This window comes from Pseudophryne corroboree, chromosome 9, assembly GCF_028390025.1.
Source record: "Pseudophryne corroboree isolate aPseCor3 chromosome 9, aPseCor3.hap2, whole genome shotgun sequence".
Classification (NCBI taxonomy): Eukaryota; Metazoa; Chordata; class Amphibia; order Anura; family Myobatrachidae; genus Pseudophryne; species Pseudophryne corroboree.
This window is the reverse complement of record NC_086452.1, coordinates 79,318,338-79,338,397: the sequence shown is the minus strand read 5'-3', so window position 1 is coordinate 79,338,397 and position 20,060 is coordinate 79,318,338. Positions and strand designations below refer to the sequence as shown.

The following is a 20,060-nucleotide window of genomic DNA, read 5'->3' as shown; positions in this document are numbered from 1 at the left end:
GTCCACGTGGATCGTAAAGTATGGAAAAGTTCCCCAAAAGAAAAAAAAGTTAAAAAACTCATGTCAACCTTTTCATGTGTCGACCATTTTCATGTGTCGACCATGTGTCCATGTCGACCAATAGTGGTCGACCTAATGACTGTCGACCATAACATGGTCGACCATCTGAATGTATACCGTTTTTATGATAGTGGAAATGCTACAGAAGCAACTTCATAGCAATCAGACATTAGCTTCGATTAGTTATACTGATGAAGGCTGATACCCCACTGGTTACTATACCATACAGAACACATTTACTAATATGAACAGATTACTGACTAGAGCAGGCATTCCCAACCACTGTCCTCAAGGCACACCAACAGTGCAGGTTTTAGGGATATCCAGGCTGCAGCACAGATGGTTAAATCAAAATAACTGAGCTACTAATTAAGTCACCTGTGCTGAAGCCTGGATATCACTAAAACCAGGACTGTTATAGGCCCTACACACTGGTCGATCTCACTGAAAGGTATGAACGATCTCGTTCATTAATGAACGAGATATCGTTAATATCTTTAAGTGTGGAGGCAAAAGCAATGAACGATGCACGGCCCCGCGCTCGTTCATCGCTGGTGCCCCGTCGGCTGTGCATGCAGGCCAATATGGACGATCTTGTCCATATTTGCCTACACTTGTATGGAGCCGTGTGACAGGGGGAGTGAAGAAACTTCACTCCCCCCGTCACTGCCCCCCCCCCCCTCACCCGTCTGCCGTATCCGCCGTCGCGCAGTTCGGCGGCGGATCTTTAAATGTGTATGGCCCATTAGTGTGTCTTGAGGACCGTGGTTGGGAATGCCTGGACTAAAGCTTTGGACCTCTGGTGGTTTAGCAAAAGCAATGTTTGTCCAGTTAATTTAAATAATTCCCTTGCTCTGAAAGGAACTGCATAGTTGACCATAGCTGCTCACATATTGGGCCAGGTGCAATGACACCCGAGATCACCATAGGTGTGAGATGCTGGCCAATCTCTGATGCTGTTTTTTTCTTAAAGGGGCAATTACTTACAAGGCAAAACCATGCTTTGCGATTGCCCCTTTAAAAAAACGTATCTGACTGGCCGGCATCTCGCACCTCCGGGATTTCAGGCGTCATTACACATCCGGCCCATGGTCTTTGCTTAGCATGAACTTCAGGTAACAGGCAGAACAACAACAGGTAGGGTACAGATATAAATTAAGGGGTAGGAGAAGTGTTTTAAATAGAGATGAACAGGTTCGGATTTACTCAGTTCTTAACGTCACTTTAACGCAAGTCCGGATTTAACTGGATTTTTCTTATTGGCTAGCCAAAACACATGACACCCGAGAGCCAATAAGATGCCATTTTGAGTTCTGGGTAAATCCGAACCCGCACATATCTAATTTTGAGAGGATACAAACTTCCAAAGTGAATTAGGGTAAAGTACTGCAACCAGAGTCTATGATATACTGCATTATATGGACATTATATCACCTTCAGTGTAAACTGCTGGTCACTTTTCCCAGTGCTGCAAAATAATAGCCAGATGTGTTGCAGTATCACCACCAGTAACTAGTGCTCAGTACACACAGACTATGAAACGGACTCAATGGACGATTCCAAAGAGCCGTGCACAGTTATAGGAGGGAAACAAAGACTTTCGGGAAACCAGAAAAATACATGGTAAGAAAAATAAATAAATAACCAAGTTTATCACATACATAACAATGCAGGTTTTGTTATTATATAGAGGTTGTAGAACAGCCTGTGTTGGACGGACAATGGATCCCGACTATGGGCGAACACCAGTTACTAGGTCTAGGACAGGCCTGGCCAAACTTTGGCTCTCCATCTGTTGTGATACAATCATGTCCTGCCAGAGTCTTGCTATTGGGGAATGCTAAAACTATGGTAGGGCATTCTGGGATGTGGTTTCACAAAAACTGAAGAGCCACAGGTTGGCCAGGCCTGGTTTAGGAGAACGCACAGCAGGTAGAGACTACCAAACAAAGATCAGGTTATGGAAATGACATTAGCCGATAATTTTCCATAGTGAGAAACACTGTAAAAGAGCCAGCGAACCTAACATACAAGTACACTCAATATACAAGGTGTCTTATCATATTAAAGTATGTATGTGCAAACTCCCATATCAATATAAATTTTCCATAGTGAGAAACACTGTAAAAGAGCCAGCGAACCTAACATACAAGTACACTCAATATACAAGGTGTCTTATCATATTAAAGTATGTATGTGCAAACTCCCATATCAATATACCAATACAAAGGCTTTGGCAGAGAGAACACTTTCCAGTCCAGTGTTTTAGGCTCCTTACCTACAGGAGGCAGGTTACCACAGCCATTGGTGTGCTTGGTGCTTACCTCATCCTTGATGTCTTCCTGCTGCTGGGCTGAGAAGATTTCCATTGCTGAGATGAGTCTCATCATTAGTTCATCTACGGATGTGTTTCCTGCCAATAAGAAGGATTTTTGAGGGATTCATAATGAGCTACCCTCAGCACCATGCTGGAACTAGGCAATGGTGGCTAATACACCGCTTTCAATGGATGGGTTGGAGAAGACAATTGCAGACATATTTCAATGACTTAAATGGAGAATATACATAAAAAGTATACTGTATACTGTTTTCTCACAATGAATATTTACTGTATAAAAAGAACTCTTGACATCTTATCTACTTCATAAGTATAAGCAAGAGGGATACCCTTGGGATCAGCCATACAAGATTGTTAAACATTGATAAAATACCATTATTTGTATTTGAATTGCTACTAACTGCCTGGGGCTGATTAATTAATAAAGATCATTAAATATGCAACATATTGTTAGATTACTTATTTCTACATCCCCTTGTAAATCTCTGGCATGGGTGAGAAGTATGGTTTTGTTTTGAACAAATAATAGAAGGTCTGACCTTGGTAAACCATTTCATACCAGATACTGAAGCAGACGTGTTTGTAACATGCCCTATCTGGAGTCTGAGATCTCTATCTATTCAGGAACACAGTCCTGGGATCCAATAAGAGCTGTGACGTTACACCACCTGTAAGGGCTTTTTCATATATATCACTCTGTAGCTACCAAAATTATAAAAGATGTTGCTGGTTATTTTTTAGGACTACTGGGGCCTCTTTAAAGATAATGGCGCCAGTCCTGGGCACATAAAGATATGGTCAAACAATTCAGTGAAGAATTATCAAATAAGTCCAGCAATGCAACATATGGCCACAATATTTGTGAATGCTCAATATGGGAATACAGAAAGCCAGGTCGGCGGACAACCCTAGTTGCCCAGGGTATGTGGCTAGGAACTAATGTTATACCATACCCTGCGAACCTTCTGTGTCCAATCTGGCCAAAGCTTCGGTCAACGGGCCACATGGCCCATCCTCCATTAGAGGCATTTCAGATTCTCCCACCCCTGGGGCTTCAGGGGGTTGTGGAGGATCAGGGCCACGTGGCTGAGCAGCACTCCGGCAGGCATTGTGATGTGGTATGGGCAGCCGCTGGTGGTCAAGTTGTCAGGGCCCATAGTGCTGCCACGAGTCCCCAGCTGGGTGACATGAATGCGTCTGGGGTCACTCACGCTGGGAGTTGTAGGGCACACGGGGTAGCGTGCAGGTATCACCTACCAGTGCTGCAGGGTAAGGGGCTGGTGTTAGGCTTCGGCACCATTTATAAGACTGTAATATGCCCGGTACTGACATGGGGTCTAGCAGCAGCAGCATGTCAGGGAGCAATGCTGCCCTGGAGGTGACGAGTGCAGGTGAGCACCCTTCTAATTTCCTGTATTTCCTGATTATGCTAGCTGTAGTTCCTGATTATGCTAGCAAGGGGAAAGAAACAAGATGTAGTCAGAAGGCTGGGACGTAATCAAGATATAAACAAGGCATTAATTGTGCAGTAGTGTGCTTTTGATTCTTCTTCTGTGGTTACCTTTTTTTTTTGCCTATAAAATTAATTTACATGTTGTATTGTTGTTATCGCGTTAAGAATTAAAATGAGTATAAACTTAACATTTAATGGAGATAGTGGGACTATTTTACAATTTGGTATTTAATATAGAAAAAAAGAAGAGAAAATATTAATTGAATGCATAATAATTAGTTATATTGATATTTAAAGTGTAAAGCACATTTATTCACTTAAGAAATAAGGGAAAAAAAAGAAAGTTAATAGTTTAATACTATATTTTGTTAACAATGGCACACTAAAAAAAGTTATATTATAATGACTACAACAACTAATAGCTAGTCATTTTTTTGGTTGGCATAATATATATGTAGTTAAGACACTAACACTGTACACTGACACTGTAAGGATGTGCAAGTTTATTTGTTAATATAAGTATAAATAATAAAAAATTTTGTAGCAAAGTTTTTTTTGGGGTTATTTAGGGGTATATTCAATTGAAGTCGAAAACTGCCGCCTGTCGAAAAGACGGCAGGTTTAGACTTTTTTTTAGGTCGGAAGGTGTTCCAACCTATTCAATATTTTCGACAAGTTGAAAAATTCGACTTGTCAAAAAGCACGTGGATTGGCGGAATAGCTGCCGATCCACGTGCTTGTGTCGAAAATGGGGCCAAAACTGTCAGGTTTTGGCCCCCTTTTCGACCATCTCAGTCCGACATCAAAAGATGTCGGACTGAGATGCGGACCCAAAGGAGGAGAGGGGGGAGAGCCGCAGGGAGACGGGGGACAGCCGCCGGCAGCCAGAGGAGATCAGCGCTACAGCAGGATGACACACACCCGCGCCGCTCACGGCAGTGTCCACCCGGCTCCAGCAAGCTTGCTGGAGCCGGGTGGACACTGCCGTGAGGTTGGGCGGCTGTGTGACATCCTGCTGCAGCGCTGATTTCCTCTGGCTGCCGGCGGCTGTCCCCCGCGGCTCGCCCCCCCTCTCCTCCTCTGCGTCCCTCATCTTAATTCGACTTGAAAAATTCGAATTAAGATAAGCTTTGAATAGGGGTTGTCGGATCCATTCCGACAAATACATGTCGGAATGGATCCAACTTTAATTGAATATACCCTTTAATTGGTAAGATGTAACTATGGTGAGGCAACAATTTGGAGAACTATTTGTTAACATAATATGTGCTGCAATTGTACTTTATGTTAATAACAACTAGTTAGAAAATCGACACCATTTAAGCTGGCCATACACTACGTCGATATCGTGTACAGATATATGATATTGACGCGTCATTTGACCCATCGCATGCACATTGTGCATGTTTTAGATGCAACTACGATGCAATGCACCAATGCAAAGCCCCCACGTCACATTAACTAATCAAATGTGCTGCATATATGATCAGTCGATCCCGGCAGCGGGAGTTGGCAGGGGGGTGGGATTGGTTTAGGGGGTAATGTTTTTTCTTTAACTTTACTATTATTGTAGTTTTAGGTTATAGTCAGAGGAGGGGGGGGTAGGTATACAGTGAGGGGGGATAGGGGAGGATTGTATTTGTCTCTTTGTATTGTGAAATATTTTTTTTTTATAAAACATTATTAAATTCAAAAATAAAAGAACAAGTCCCCCTCATGTAGGCTATATATAAATATAGGGAAACACTTGTAATAATCCGCTATCTGAAATAACATCCAGGAGTTAAGAGCACAGTAATGTGATAACATTATATAACATTTCTGGCAGTTTTTTTTTTTTTTAAACCCATCAACTGCCATCATTATTACATCACAGGACGCTGAGGCCAGAGTGATGTCACAGACTGTTACAGTTCCAGCTCTTTGATAGGTAGTATTCGGAGAGGAAAGACGTACATTGAGATTCCCTTGTTTAAAGATTTTGTTACTGACACGCCTGATAAAAGGAGTAATTTTGACATCTGAAACCATGCAGGTCGGTTTATCCGGAGACCCTGCCAGTGCCCTGACAGAAGACGCGGTCATTTCTGGAGACTCAGCTGCCCATAATCAAGATGACACTGACAAAATGATTTTAGCCTCTGTCATTATCATCCTCATAACTTCCGCAGCTGTGATCGCCTTCTGCATGATCGCCTTCTGTATTTACATATGGAAGAAAATGAAGTCAGGAAAAAGCACAGATATCGAAGCAAATGTGGCCAAGGAACCTGATCAGCCCTCAAGCCCGGTTCCCTCTTCAACTCCCACGCCGAGGTATGTGCAGACCGCTCCTTGGACCGCAGAAACCGATGGCAATTTTGACAGCACCATTACACTCCGGCCTCGAGAGCTCCGTGCTTTCTACAGACTGCTAGAAGTTGAGAAGATTCAGCAGTTCTTGTCTACGGATCCTTGTTTAAGAATTTCAGACAAGTATCTGATTGCTATGGTGCTAATATATTTTAAACGTGCAGGCCTGCACACCAGATACTATACACCCAAGAACTTCTTTACTGCCCTGTTCTTAGCTAATGAAATGGAGGAGGATGAGAGGATTCTTAAGTATTTAATCATCCCATGGGCACTAGGAGACTCATGGCCACAGCTGTTCCCTCAGTTCCTGCAGTTACGGGACAGCTTGTGGGCTAAAATGGACTACCGAGCAGCTGTGACCCAGAGATGCTGTGATGAGATTATGTCTACAAACCCTTCCCATTGGGTCTGGCTCAGAGAACGTCCCATCTACCATAGTGGGGCCATCAGGAGTTACCTTGAAGATGATGACTGCACTCTGTGTCAGGGACCCAGCACCAGTGAATGAGAAAGACGATGATACAGTATGTTGCTGCAAGACTCACATCTTCATGCGGAGTCAACGCCGCTGGGACAATTTTACCCAGGAAGCGCAAACATGAATCAGCGTAGAAATAAAATTGGTGTCAGTGGTTTCGGCTGTGATTCAGGTATCATTTTTACTACAATATTCTATCTGTTCTACCTAGACCAGGGCCGCAGGGAGGGGGGGAGGGGGTGTGTGTGTGTGAGTGGTGCAGCCCCATGGCCCTGTATCTGGTTAACAGGATGCCAGTCAGTCCTAGAACAGCACCCTGCAGCCAGTAGCGCTACTGTAGTGCTACTTAGATCTTCTAAAGAGCCCCCCTTGCGGACGTCACATGTCTGGGGATGGGGTCTGTACAGGACAGCAGCGAGTCCTGCTCCGGTGTACATAGACTACTGTAGAATAAAATGTTACACTACTTTCCTACCGGTGTTGGGATCCTGTGTGTCGGACTGCCGCTGTCGGTATTTGACCGCTGGAATAACCAGCGCAGGGATCCCGATACCATCCCCACTACTCAGTTTGTGCACACCACTTATTATCACAGTGGACTTGCAGGTTACTGTAGCAGCTGTCAGAATAATGCAGTACTCTAGTCTAGACTAATTCGCTGCAAACTTAACTGTCTACATTCCAATGCTAGTGGTATCCTATGCCTGCCTAAACAATAAAAAACAGGAGATATTTATATGTTTGATAGGTTAAAGATATCAGTGGGATATTCTTAACAACTTAATAAAGCAAGGTGACCCTTTATGTGCACACTAACATTCCTTATAAACAAAGTATTAGGGGTAAATATAATAGCCAGCGAGCTGCAGGCATTGGTTGGTTCCGGGCCAGTCTGCCCAATGTTTTAAAGGAGAATTTATTTAAAAAACAAAACTAAACTGGTTTGCCTTTAAAAGGAATGCTACTTTAAGACATCGGGCAGACTCGCCCAGAATCAGCCAATACCTGCAGTTTGCTGGCTACATTTACCCCTTATTATTACTTAACAGAGTGTTGTGCAAACTAAACTGTTGAGACATGAAAGGGGCTCTTGGTATTAAATGGCTGAAATAGCTCATGATCTCTGAAATCGGACCACTGCCTGCAAAAGTCTGTTGAAAACACATTTTAACGAACATTGGGGGTTATTCAGCGTTGTTAGCAAAGCAAAAAAGTTAGCAATTGGGCTAAACCATGTAGCACTGCAGGTGGGGCAGATGTAACATGTGCAGAGAGATTTAGATTTGGGTGGGTTATAGTTTTTCTGTGCAGGGTAAATACTGGCTGCTTATTTTTATACTGCATGGTTTTGCCAAATTGCTAACAACTCTGAATAACCCCAATTGTGTCTAATTCATGAGAGTAACCGGAACAAATCTGAAGTTTGCCTCCATGGCTGCAGATGTTGCGAAAGGAGGTCCATTGTTCACAGCCTGCTTGTCCAATAGCTGCAACAGTGTTTTTCCCAGTTCTCAACAACTGATTTCATGCAGAAGGGCTCTATAGAATGACAGGAATAATTCTGATAAACTGGAATATACAGCAAATTGAGTGGTTACCGTATCATGGGCCTAATTCAGACCTGATTGCCAGCAGGCGACTATTGCACTGCTGCGATCAGATAGTTGCCGCCTACAGGGGGAGTGTATTTCAGCTGTGCAAGTGTGCGAACGCATGTGTAGCAGAGCTGTACAAACAGATTTTGTGAAGACTCTGCGCAGCCCAGGACTTACTCAGCCGCTGCGATCACTTCAGCCTGTCCGGGGCCGGAACGGATGTCAGGAGCCCTCCCTGCAAACGCATGGACACGCCTGCGTTTTTCCAACCACTCCCTGAAAACGGTCAGTTGCCACCCACAAACGCCTTCTTCCTGTTAATCTCCTTACGAGATCCGTTGCACTAAAACCCATCTCTGAGCGGCGATCCGCTTTGTACCTGTGCGATGTGCCTGCGCATTGCGGTGCATACGCATGCGCAGTTTAGACCTGATTGCAGGCTGTACGAAATCGCAAGCCTAGGTCTGAATTAGGCACCATGTCTTTTACACAATGCTCCACTAGAACGAGCCTTGTTGTATGCCTTTCATTGCTTTCTAATGCTGGTACAGCAAATTCCCACACCTAGCATAACGATTTTAATGGAATAAATGTATTTATCCTTTCAATTATTAACTTAATTAGTAATCTTCACTCAATACATAGGTCCCAATATCTATTCAGCTAGATCTGTGTACTAGATTCAGGCTAATTTAAGGATGTAGAGCACTCCAATGTGAGTTGTTCTGCTCTCAATAAAGGCTCAGAAGCAGGAGAAACATAGGGACGCAGCGCTCTGCTGAACTGATGATAGTACTGTGCCTACAGATAGAGATTCCCACTAATGTATACTCAGCACACTATGGTGTATAAATATGCCATGCAGAAATCATACTGAGATACAGACGTGTCCTCACTCACCTAGCCTCAATACGTCATGCACCGGCAATTGTCTGGCTTGAGTGAGCCTCCCGTGCAGCTTTGCGAACGTTGCGCGTCTATTTTTGCCCAAAATTTGTCTTATTTGCAAACAAGATGCGCAGGCAGACTCTGCTGATTCAGATGATCTGTGGAATGCCTATATTCTCTGTGCAACCGCGGCTGGCACAAAAATTCTCTGACGACTAGGCATGACTAGAAGGGCTGTTTATCGTGACTGCAGCACAGATGCGAGTATACAATCTGTATCAATGAGCTCTTCACCAACTACTATAGCTTACAAACGTCAATAGATCGATACAATGCAACCATAATTCTACTGAGGTTAAAACAATACGCACAGTTACTTTAAGTGACATGCAGAAAAGGGAAATAAATGTGAAAATGACACTACAGAGTTTTTGTTCATTTCATTTTTCCCTTTTCAGAAATGGGAGCACATTACCTTGAATAACATTTAGCACTTCATTAGATGATCTCTTCCCCATTATAATGAGAAAAAGTGGAAACTGGTCAGTCTTCTGTGATCGAACGGTCTGTGTCACCACACTGCCAAAATGCCGGGTACAGAAGGTGAGAAACCTGCCAAGGAATAGAAAAGAGGAAATGAGCTGTGAAAATGTGTTTTGGAAGAAATGTATAAGTTCTGCCATACCATGCCGCTGGCCTACAAGTCAAGCTTGGCCTTCAACAAAAGCGATCTCGCAGGAGCCATTAACCCCATGTAATAATCCCATGTAGCATTGCCCTGTCAGTGGTTCTCAAACGGTGTGCCGTGGCATCCTGGGGTGCCTCAGGACACTTGCAGGGGTGCCCCGGGTTGATGGTCCAGGCCAGTGATGGCTAACCTTGACACTCCAGCTGTTGTTGAACTACATATCCCAGCATGCCCTGCTACAGTTTTGTTATTTGGCCATGCTAAAACTGATGCAGGGCTTGCTGGGATGTGTAGTTCAACAACAGCTGGAGTGTCAAGGTTAGCCACCACTGGTCCAGGACCAATTAAAATTATTTATGGTCAATGTAATAGGCAAAACCAGTGCTGGTGGCTGTCAATCATAAAGTATGTGGACAAACAGAAGCAAATCGTGTCCCTCTTCCTGCAATTAAACCTCGGGATGACATATAAACACAATTTACTTAATGTAATATTTCTTTCTACATTTCTCAATAAGAAGCTTTAGGCCTAGGGGTGGCGTGAAAAAAATTCTGGTTCTCTAGGGCGCCGTGATTCAAAAAAGTTTGAGACCCACTGCCCTATGTGTTTGCCATAGGGGTGCTAATGACCCTCCTACTAAACTTCCCATGCATGCTTTGTTTTACCGCCTTCATTTCAGTTCAACAAAAGGTCATTTAAATTCTTATTGTCCATTTTTTTTCTGTGCTTTAAACTGCAATATTTAATTAATCCACCAGATAATCTGAGGGGATGCAGTTCATATACCGGCTGTCGAGATCATGAAGGGTCCCGGAGTTCAGACCGATGACGGAACCCTGTGAAATGCAGACAGACCGAATCCTGATCACTGCAGATTATTCCCACTCAGTCAGTGAGTTCCCGCCACCATCCAAAAGGGAATATAACCTGTGGCGAGTGAAGAGAGCCACCGGACCCATGGCGAGACGGTGAGGGGACTTGCTGCTGGGATTCCAACTGACGGGATGCCACTGTCAGTGAAACATATGTATTCCAACTTGAGAACGGATACCCCAAGAGCAAAATGGCACAAAACAGCCATTATTAAAATGCATTCAACTAAAATTAAATTCAATAAAGCTGCACTATACCTTCTTTAAAGAAAACCTTTGCAAAAGTAATTTCCATGCTAAAGAAGTCACAACAACTTGGCTTTATCACATGAAAATCATACATGACATTATTGCAACAGTCATGAAAGTCTTAATTACATTAGAGGTGGAACATTTCTTACAAAGCAGAAATCATCTTGACAATATTTAAGCAATACCATGTCCCTAGACCAGTGATGGGGGAACCTTTGGCACTCCAGCTATTGTTGAACTACACATACCAGCATGCCCTGCTACAGTTTTGCTATTTGGCCATGCTAAAACTGTAGCAGGGCATGCCGGTATGTATAGTTCAATAGTAGCTGGAGTGCCAAAGGTTGCCCATCACTGCCCTAGACAGTACAGCCTGGAACGGTTGGCCAGAACCATGTGTAGGTATGAGTACCAACACTCTGTGTGTGTGTGTGTGTATGTGCGTGTATATATATATATATATATATATATATATGGGTGTGACTATAATTCTAAGCAACCAATATCCCATCACTTGCACAATGAGTTTAATATACCGGTGTAGATAGGAGTGTATTGTTTTTAGATAGAGTTAAAGATGCAGCGATACATAAATATGTAGAGATACAGATATATAGATTGAGAAAGAGAGACCTAGATAGAAAGAGAGATAGATGGAAAGAAATACAGCTGAATATACATCTTTACACACACGGTCACTTTATTAGTTACACTTGCTCGTTATTACAAATATCTATTCAGCCAATGATGTGGCAGCAACACAATGCATAAAGCATAAAAACATGGTCAAGAGACTCAGTTGTTGTTCAGACCAAGTACCGTAATTGAGAAGAAATGTGGGATGATTTTTGATGCCAAATAGGGTGGTTTAAGTATTTCAGAAACTACTGATTTTGTGTGTTTTTCGAGCACAACCATAACTAGAGAGTTTACAAAGAATGATTTACAAACCCAAAAACATTCAGTGTGTGGCTGTTCTGTGGTCAAAACTCCTCGTTACTGAGAGAGGTCAGAAGAAAATGGAAAAATTGGTTTGAGCGGACAGGAAGACGACAATAATGCAAATAACCTCAAGTAACAACATTATGAGAGCATATCTGAACGCACAGTGGCCCTCATTCCGAGTTGTTCGCTCGGTATTTTTCATCGCATCGCAATGAAAATCCGCTTAGTACGCATGCGCAATGTTCGCACTGCGACTGCGCCAAGTAACTTTGCTATGTTGAAAGTAATTTTACTCACGGCTTTTTCATCGCTCCGGCGAACGTAATGTGATTGACAGGAAATGGGTGTTACTGGGCGGAAACACGGCGTTTCAGGGGCGTGTGGCTGAAAACGCTACCGTTTCCGGGAAAAACGCAGGAGTGGCCGGAGAAACGGTGGGAGTGCCTGGGCGAACGCTGGGTGTGTTTGTGACGTCAACCAGGAACGACAAGCACAGAACTGATCGCACAGGCAGAGTAAGTCTGGAGCTACTCTGAAACTGCTAAGTAGTTAGTAATCGCAATATTGCGCATACATCGGTCGCAATTTTAAGAAGCTAAGATTCACTCCCAGTAGGCGGCGGCTTAGCGTGTGTAACTCTGCTAAATTCGCCTTGCGACCGATCAACTCGGAATGAGGGCCAGTATGCAGAATCATAAAAGGATTGGCTACAGCTGCAGTAGACCACGTTCCTACCAGGTAAGACCAGGAATCTTAGGCTAAGGTGAAGCTTGGTAAAACGTTACTTGAGCGGATGAATCACAATTTTTGCCGCAATAGCGCACGTCCATGGATCCTTTCTGCCTTGTCTAAACAGTTCAGGCTGGTGGTGGTGTAATGGTGTGGGGAACGTTTTCTTGGCACACATAATACCAACTGAGCAACGTTTAAATGCCACATGCGTACTACTGCTAACTAAGGGCCTAATTCAGACCTGATCGCTGTTGTGCGATTTCGCATAACAGGCGATTATCGAATGACTGCGATTATCGAATGACATTGCAATCACATAAATGCGCATGCGATCGCAATGTGCAGGTGCAAAGCCAAAATGCGAAAAGAATCAAAATTTTTTTGAAGCCTAGGTGATTGACAGGAAGTGTACGTGTGGGGGTGGTAACTGGCCATTCTCTGGGAGTGTCAGGAAAAACGCAGGTGTTCCCAAGCGTTTTCAGGGAGGGTGTGTGACGTCAGCTCCGGCCCCGATCAGCCTGTTTCTTTCGCATTCTAGGAGTAGGTCCTGAGCTACGCACAGACTGGAAAAAACATTCGATGATGAGTCAGATACGAATGCATTTGCAGCTGAGGCGAAGTTTTTGCAAGGCGTACGCATGCATTCGCACACTTGCATGTGGCGGGTTTTCACCCTGTCTGGGTGGCAGCTATCTGATTGCATCCCTCTGCAAATTCACAGAGGAGCGATCAGGTCTGAATTAGGCCCCATGTGATAATTTATGGTCACAGTCTACCCACCAATGCACCATGTCAAGCTGGTTCCAAGAACATGACAATAGGTCTAGAGTGGTTCGGTATGAAAAATAAGAATTTACTCACCTGTAATTCTATTTCTCGTAGTCCGTAGTGGATGCTGGGTACTCCGTAAGGACCATGGGGTATAGACGGGCTCCGCAGGAGACTGGGCACTCTTAAAAGAAAGATTAGGTACTATATCTGGTGTGCACTGGCTCCTCCCTCTATGCCCCTCCTCCAGACCTCAGTTAGGGAAACTGTGCCCGGAAGAGCTGACATTACTAGGAAAGGATTTGGAATCCAGGGTAAGACTCATACCAGCCACACCAATCACACCGTACAACTTGTGATAACCTTACCCAGTTAACAGTATGAACAATAACTGAGCCTCTCTCAACAGATGGCTCATACAATAACCCTTTAGTTAAGCAATAACTATATACATGTATTGCAGAGAGTCCGCACTTGGGACGGGCTCCCAGCATCCACTACGGACTACGAGAAATAGAATTACCGGTGAGTAAATTCTTATTTTCTCTGACGTCCTAGTGGATGCTGGGTACTCCGTAAGGACCATGGGGATTATACCAAAGCTCCCAAACGGGCGGGAGAGTGCGGATGACTCTGCAGCACCGAATGAGCAAACTCAAGGTCCTCCTCAGCCAGGGTATCAAACTTGTAGAATTTTGCAAAAGTGTTTGAACCCGACCAAGGAGCAGCTCGGCAAAGTAGTAAAGCCGAGACCCCTCGGGCAGCCGCCCAAGAAGAGCCCACCTTCCTCGTGGAATGGGCTTTTACTAATTTAGGATGCGGCAGTCCAGCCGCAGAATGTGCAAGCTGAATCGTGCTACAGATCCAGCGAGCAATAGTCTGCTTTGAAGCAGGAGCACCCAGCTTGTTGGGTGCATGCAGGATAAATAGCGAGTCAGTTTTTCTGACTCTAGCCGTCCTGGAAACAAAGTTTCAGGGCCCGGACTACGTCCAGCAACTTGGAATCCTCCAAGTCCCTAGTAGCCGCAGGCACCACAATAGGTTGGTTCAAATGAAACGATGATACCACCTTAGGGAGAAATTGGGGACAAGTCCTCCATTCTGCCCTTTCCATATGGAAGATCAGATATGGGCTTTTACATGACAAAGCCGCCAATTCTGACACACGCCTAGTCCAAGCTAAGGCCAAAAGCATGACCACTTTCCACGTGAGATATTTTAGCTCCACGGTCTTAAGTGGCTCAAACCAGTGGGATTTTAGGAATCCAACACACGTTAAGATCCCAAGGTGCCACTGGAGGCACAAAAGGGGCTGAATATGCAGCACCCCTGTAACAACGTCCGAACTTCAGGCAGTGAAGCCAGTTCTTTTTGAGAGAAAAAGGGATAGGGCCGAAATCTTGGCCTTTATGGATCCTAATTTTAGGCCCATAGTCACTCCTGACTGTAGGAAGTGCAGGAATCGACCCCCCTGGAATTCCTCTGTAGGTCCTTCCCGGCCACACACCAAGCAACCTATTTTCGCCATATACAGTGAAAAAGTCTTGCTGTCACGTCTTTCCTAGCCTTTATCAGCGTAGGAATAACTGCATCCGGAATGCCCTTTTCCGCTAGGATCCGGCGTTCAACCGCCATGCCGTCCAACGCAGCCGCGGTAAGTCTTGGATCAGACAGGGTCCCTGTTGCAACATGTCCTGACTGAGAGGCAGAGGCCATGGGTCCTCTGAGAGCATTTCTTGCAGTTCCGGGTACCGAGTCCTTCTTGGCCAATCCGGAGCAAAGAATATTGTTCACACTCCTCCGTTTATTACAATTCTCAGCCCTTGGGTCTGAGAGGAAGAGGAGGGAATATATAGACCGACTGGAACACCCACGGTGTTACTAGTGCGACCACAGCTATCGCTTGAGAGTCCCTTGACCCAGCGTAAAACCTTTTTTATCTTTTTATTGAGGTGGGACGCTATGTAGTCCACCGGAGGCAGTTTCCATCAATTTGCAAAACTGCGTGAAGACTTCCTGATGAAGTCACCACTTTCCCGGGTGGAGGTCGTGTCCACTCCCGGAATGAACACTGCTGACAGTGCGCTTACTTGATTCTCCGTCCAGCGAAGAATTCTGGTGGCTTCTACCCTCGCCACCCTGCTTCTTGTTCCGCCCTGGCGGTTTACATGAGCCCCTGCGGTCTGACTGGATCAGAACTGGTTGGTCGCGAAGCAGGAACTCCGCTTGACTTAGGGCGTTGTATATGGCCCTTAGTTCCAGGATATTGATGTGAAGGCAAGTCTGTTGGCTTGACCACAAACCTTGGAATTTTCTTCCCTGTGTAACTGCCCCCCACCCTCGGAGGCTTGCATCCGTGGTCACCAGGACCTAGTCCTGAATGCCGAATCTGCGGCCCTCGAGAAGGTGAGCACTCCGCAGCCACCACAGGAGAGACACCCTGGCCCTGGGGGATAGGGTGATTAACCGATGCATCTGAAGATGTGATCCGGACCACTTGTCCAGTAAGTTCCATTGTCCTTGCATGGAACCAGCCGAAGGGGATGGCCTCGTATGATGCCATCATCCTTCCCAGGACTCGAGTGCAGTGATGCACTGACACCTGTTTTGGTTTTCAATGGATTCCTGACCAGTGTCATGAGCTCCTGAGCTCTCTCTATCGGGAGATAAACCCTCTTCTGGTCTGTGTCTAGGATCATGCCTAGGCGAGGCAGATGAGCTGTAGGAACCAACTGCGACTTCGGAATATATAGAATCCAGTCATGTTGCCGTTTCACTTCCAGAGAAGGTGATACGCTGTCCAGCAACCGCTCTCTTGATCTCGCTTTTATGAGGAGATCATCCAAGTATGTGATAATAGTGAAACCTTGCTTCCGCAGGAGCACCATCATATCCGCCATTACCTTGGTGAAATTGGTAATGACAATCCCGTACCGCAATTCTGAGGTACGCCTGATGAGGTGGATAAATGGGGACACGAAGGTATGCATCCCTTATGTCCCGATTCATTTCAGGCTTGCAATGACCGCTCTTAGCGATTCCATCTTGAACCTGAACCTTTTCAGGTATATGTTCAGGGATTTTAATACAATATGGGTCTAACCGAACCGTCTGGTTTCGGGATTATAACATGGTCGAATAATAACACCCTCTTGTTGAAGGAGGGGACCCTTGACCACCACCTGTTGAAGATACAATTTACGAATTGCAGTTAACACTGGCTCCCTCTCTTGGGGGAAGCCCGCCGGGTCCTCGGTGAGGGGGCATCTTCTCACAGTCCAGCCTGTATCCCTGCGATACGATTTCTATTGCCCAGGGATCTAACAGGGAGTGAACCCACTTGTGGCTGAACTTACGAAGGCGTGTCCCCACAGGGCCTAGCTCCGCCTGTGGAGCCCCAGCGACATGCGGTGGATTTTTGTAGAGGCCGGGGAGGACTTCTGTTCCTGGGGACTAGCTGTGTTGTACAGCTTCTTTCCTCTGCCCCCGGCTCTGACAAGAAAGGACGCACCTCAGACTTTCTTGTTTCTTTATTCGAAAAGCTGCATTTAATAATGTCGTGCTTTCCTAGGCTGTGCAGGAATATAAGGCAAAATATCAGAATTACCAGCTATAGCTGTGGAGACCAGGCCCGAGAACCTTTCTCCACACAATCCTCAGCCTTCCATATGCCACTAAAGTCGGCATCATCTGTCCAATGTATATTCTACAGGACATGTCAAGCAGAAATCGACATAGCTTTTGTCTCTAGGACCCAGTATACTCATGTCCCCTTTGGGCATGCTTTAGAATTATATATCTATCACTTAAGACAGCATCTTAAAATATTTATATGCATACTAGGGTCTCAATCTCTGCTGATAAGGTACCTGTCCACGCTGCCACAGCGCTATAAACCCATGCCGACACAATCGCCGGTCTGGGTAGTATACTAGAATGTGCACACTATCCGCAGGATCCCTGAGAATAGCTAGTACAAACAGGACACCCAAGGGGAAGATTCTCAACACATCCTGGCCCTAGTGGGGAAAGGATACTGCCTGAGAATTCTCTTGTGGGAAGCTGCCGTCTCTTGTCTGGAGATTCCCGCTCTTTTTCCTCATGAGAGGAGGGAAATTTACCTCAGCATTCTTCCCCTTAACATGTGTACTCTCGTGTCAGGGACAGATGGAGTCATCAGTGATATGCAAATCATCTTTTATTCCAATAATCATATATTGAATATCTTTTAGCCCTCTTGGCTGTAACTTTGCATTATCGTAGTCGACAGTGGAGTTAAACTCCGTGTCGATACTTTGTTATTTTGGATAGTGACCATAGAGAGACTCTGAAGGACTCTGTGACATAGGGACAGACCAGGGTAGATTTCCTTTCTGTTCCCTAATCTTTTGTGCAATAATTTTACCTCAGCACTTACACATATCCAAACAGGTGTCGGCGTTGTCGGAGACACCCTCCCACACACATATCCGCTCTATCACCTCCTTAGAGGAGCCTTTTACCTCAGACATGTCGACACACGCGTACCGACACACCACACACACACAGGGGATGCTCTATTTGAAGACAGTTCCCCCACCAGGCCCTTTGGAGAGACAGAGAGAGAGTATGCCAGCACACAACACAGCGCTATATAATACAGGGATGTACACTATACTGAGTGATTTTTCCCCTATAGCAGCTTATATACACAGTTTTGCGCCTAAATTTATGTGCCCCCCCTCTCTTTTTTACCCTTTGTGTACCAGGATGCTGCAGGGGAGAGCCTGGGGAGCTTCCTTCCAGCTGAGCTGTGAAGAGAAAATGGCGCCGGTGTGCTGAGGAAGAAGGCCCGTCCCCCTCAGCGGCGGGCTTCTGTCCTTTTATGTACTTTAATGGCGGGGGTTAATGCACATATACAGTTTATCAGACTGTATTATGTGCTTTTCGCCAAGTAAGGTAATCTAATTGCTGCCCCCCCCCCCCCCCCCCCCCCAGCGCCCTGCACCCATCAGTGACCGGAGTGTGTGGTGTGCTAAGGGAGCAATGGCGCACAGCTGCAATGCTGTGCGCTACCTTAATGAAGACCGGAGTCTTCAGCCGCCGATTTTCAACTTCTCTTCGTTCTTCTGGCTCTGCAAGGGGGACGGCGGCGCGGCTCCGGGACCGGACGACCGAGGACTGGGCCTGTGTTCGATCCCTCTGGAGCTAATGGTGTCCAGTAGCCTTAGAAGCACAAGCTAGCTGCAAGCAGGTAGGTTCGCTTCTCTCCCCTCAGTCCCACGTAGCAGTGAGTCTGTTGCCAGCAGATCTCACTGAAAATAAAAAACCTAACAAATACTTTCTTTTCTAGGAAGCTCAGGAGAGCCCCTAGGGTGCATCCAGCTCTGGCTGGGCACAGATACTAACTGAGGTCTGGAGGAGGGGCATAGAGGGAGGAGCCAGTGCACACCAGATATAGTACCTAATCTTTCTTTTAAGAGTGCCCAGTCTCCTGCGGAGCCCGTCTATACCCCATGGTCCTTACGGAGTACCCAGCATCCACTAGGACGTCAGAGAAAACCAGTCATCAGGATCCCGGTGGTCACATGACCGACATCGGCATCCCGACTCTGAAGATCCTGACATTGGAGTGGGTAAGTATTTTACCCCCTACCTTACCCTAATGCTCCAGGAATGGCGGCTAGGGCTAACCCTCTGGGGGGGGGGTTAAGGATAACCCTCGGGGTGGGCCCAATGTGCATAACCCTAAATGCATGCCGTCCGGAGTACTCCATTGGACTCTAATATGCGTGTGATAGAGAGAGAGAGTTTGAGTGACTGTGTGTGTTTATGTATCTATCTTTATATGGGATCAGTACGAGATCCCGCCAGTCGTAATACCGACACCGGGTTCCCGGCCGGCAGAATCCCGACAGGATGGCGAGCGCAACGCAGTGCCTTGCAGGCTCGCCATGCTGCGGGCCCGGTGCCTCGCACACTAATTTATTCTCCCTCTATGGGTGTCGTGGACACCCACAGAGGGAGAATATGTCGGGATTGTGCCAGTCGGGATCCCGGTGTCGGTATTACGACTGCCGGGATCTCGTCCGGCGGGATCTTGACCGCATACCCTTTATATATATTTTATACAGCTATCTAGCTATACATATACACATATAAACACACACACCAATAAATACAATTTTTTTACTTTTTCAAAGTTTTGTATCTATATGAAAGCACCAAATTGGCATGGTACCATACACTTTACATATGTAAAAATGTAAAATAAATCTTTTTTTTTTTTTTTTTTTAAAGCAAGAAGACGACCAGCACACTTCCATATTTGCATATAAAAGTCGAGTATTAGTATTCTTAACACGATCTGGAATAAATGAAAAAACTGATAAAGCTTTTCACTTCCATTAGAGGACTGTCTGAAATTAGCATTTCTTTCAAGAGAAAAGGGTAGCTTATGATATGTTTTCAGATGTGAAGGTAAAAGTAAATGTCATAATAATAATGAATTATGAAAGACCAAATGCAAATATGGAATGCTTTAATAAGATCCAATTTAATAAAGTCTGTAAAAATAATAGAGTTTTAATAACATGGGTCAGAAAAGGCAAAACTGTGGAAATTTCTGAGAACTCGCCACTGAATGAAGTCTATTAA

The 20,060-nt window shown here is 45.3% G+C and overlaps 1 protein-coding gene across 4 annotated transcripts in view; it reads right to left on the bottom strand.

Annotated features, from left to right (window-relative positions):
• FAF1 (Fas associated factor 1) overlaps positions 1 to 20,060 on the bottom strand; it is a 599,080-nt gene that overhangs the window by 53,314 nt on the left and 525,706 nt on the right. For all 4 annotated transcript variants that reach the window (XM_063939564.1, XM_063939566.1, XM_063939563.1 and 1 more), the window contains 2 exons: positions 9,643 to 9,779; positions 2,385 to 2,473 (listed from right to left, as the gene is read on the bottom strand). In XM_063939564.1, coding sequence (XP_063795634.1) covers positions 2,385 to 2,473; positions 9,643 to 9,779 — 226 coding nt within the window. The remainder of the gene's footprint in view (positions 1 to 2,384; positions 2,474 to 9,642; positions 9,780 to 20,060) is intronic.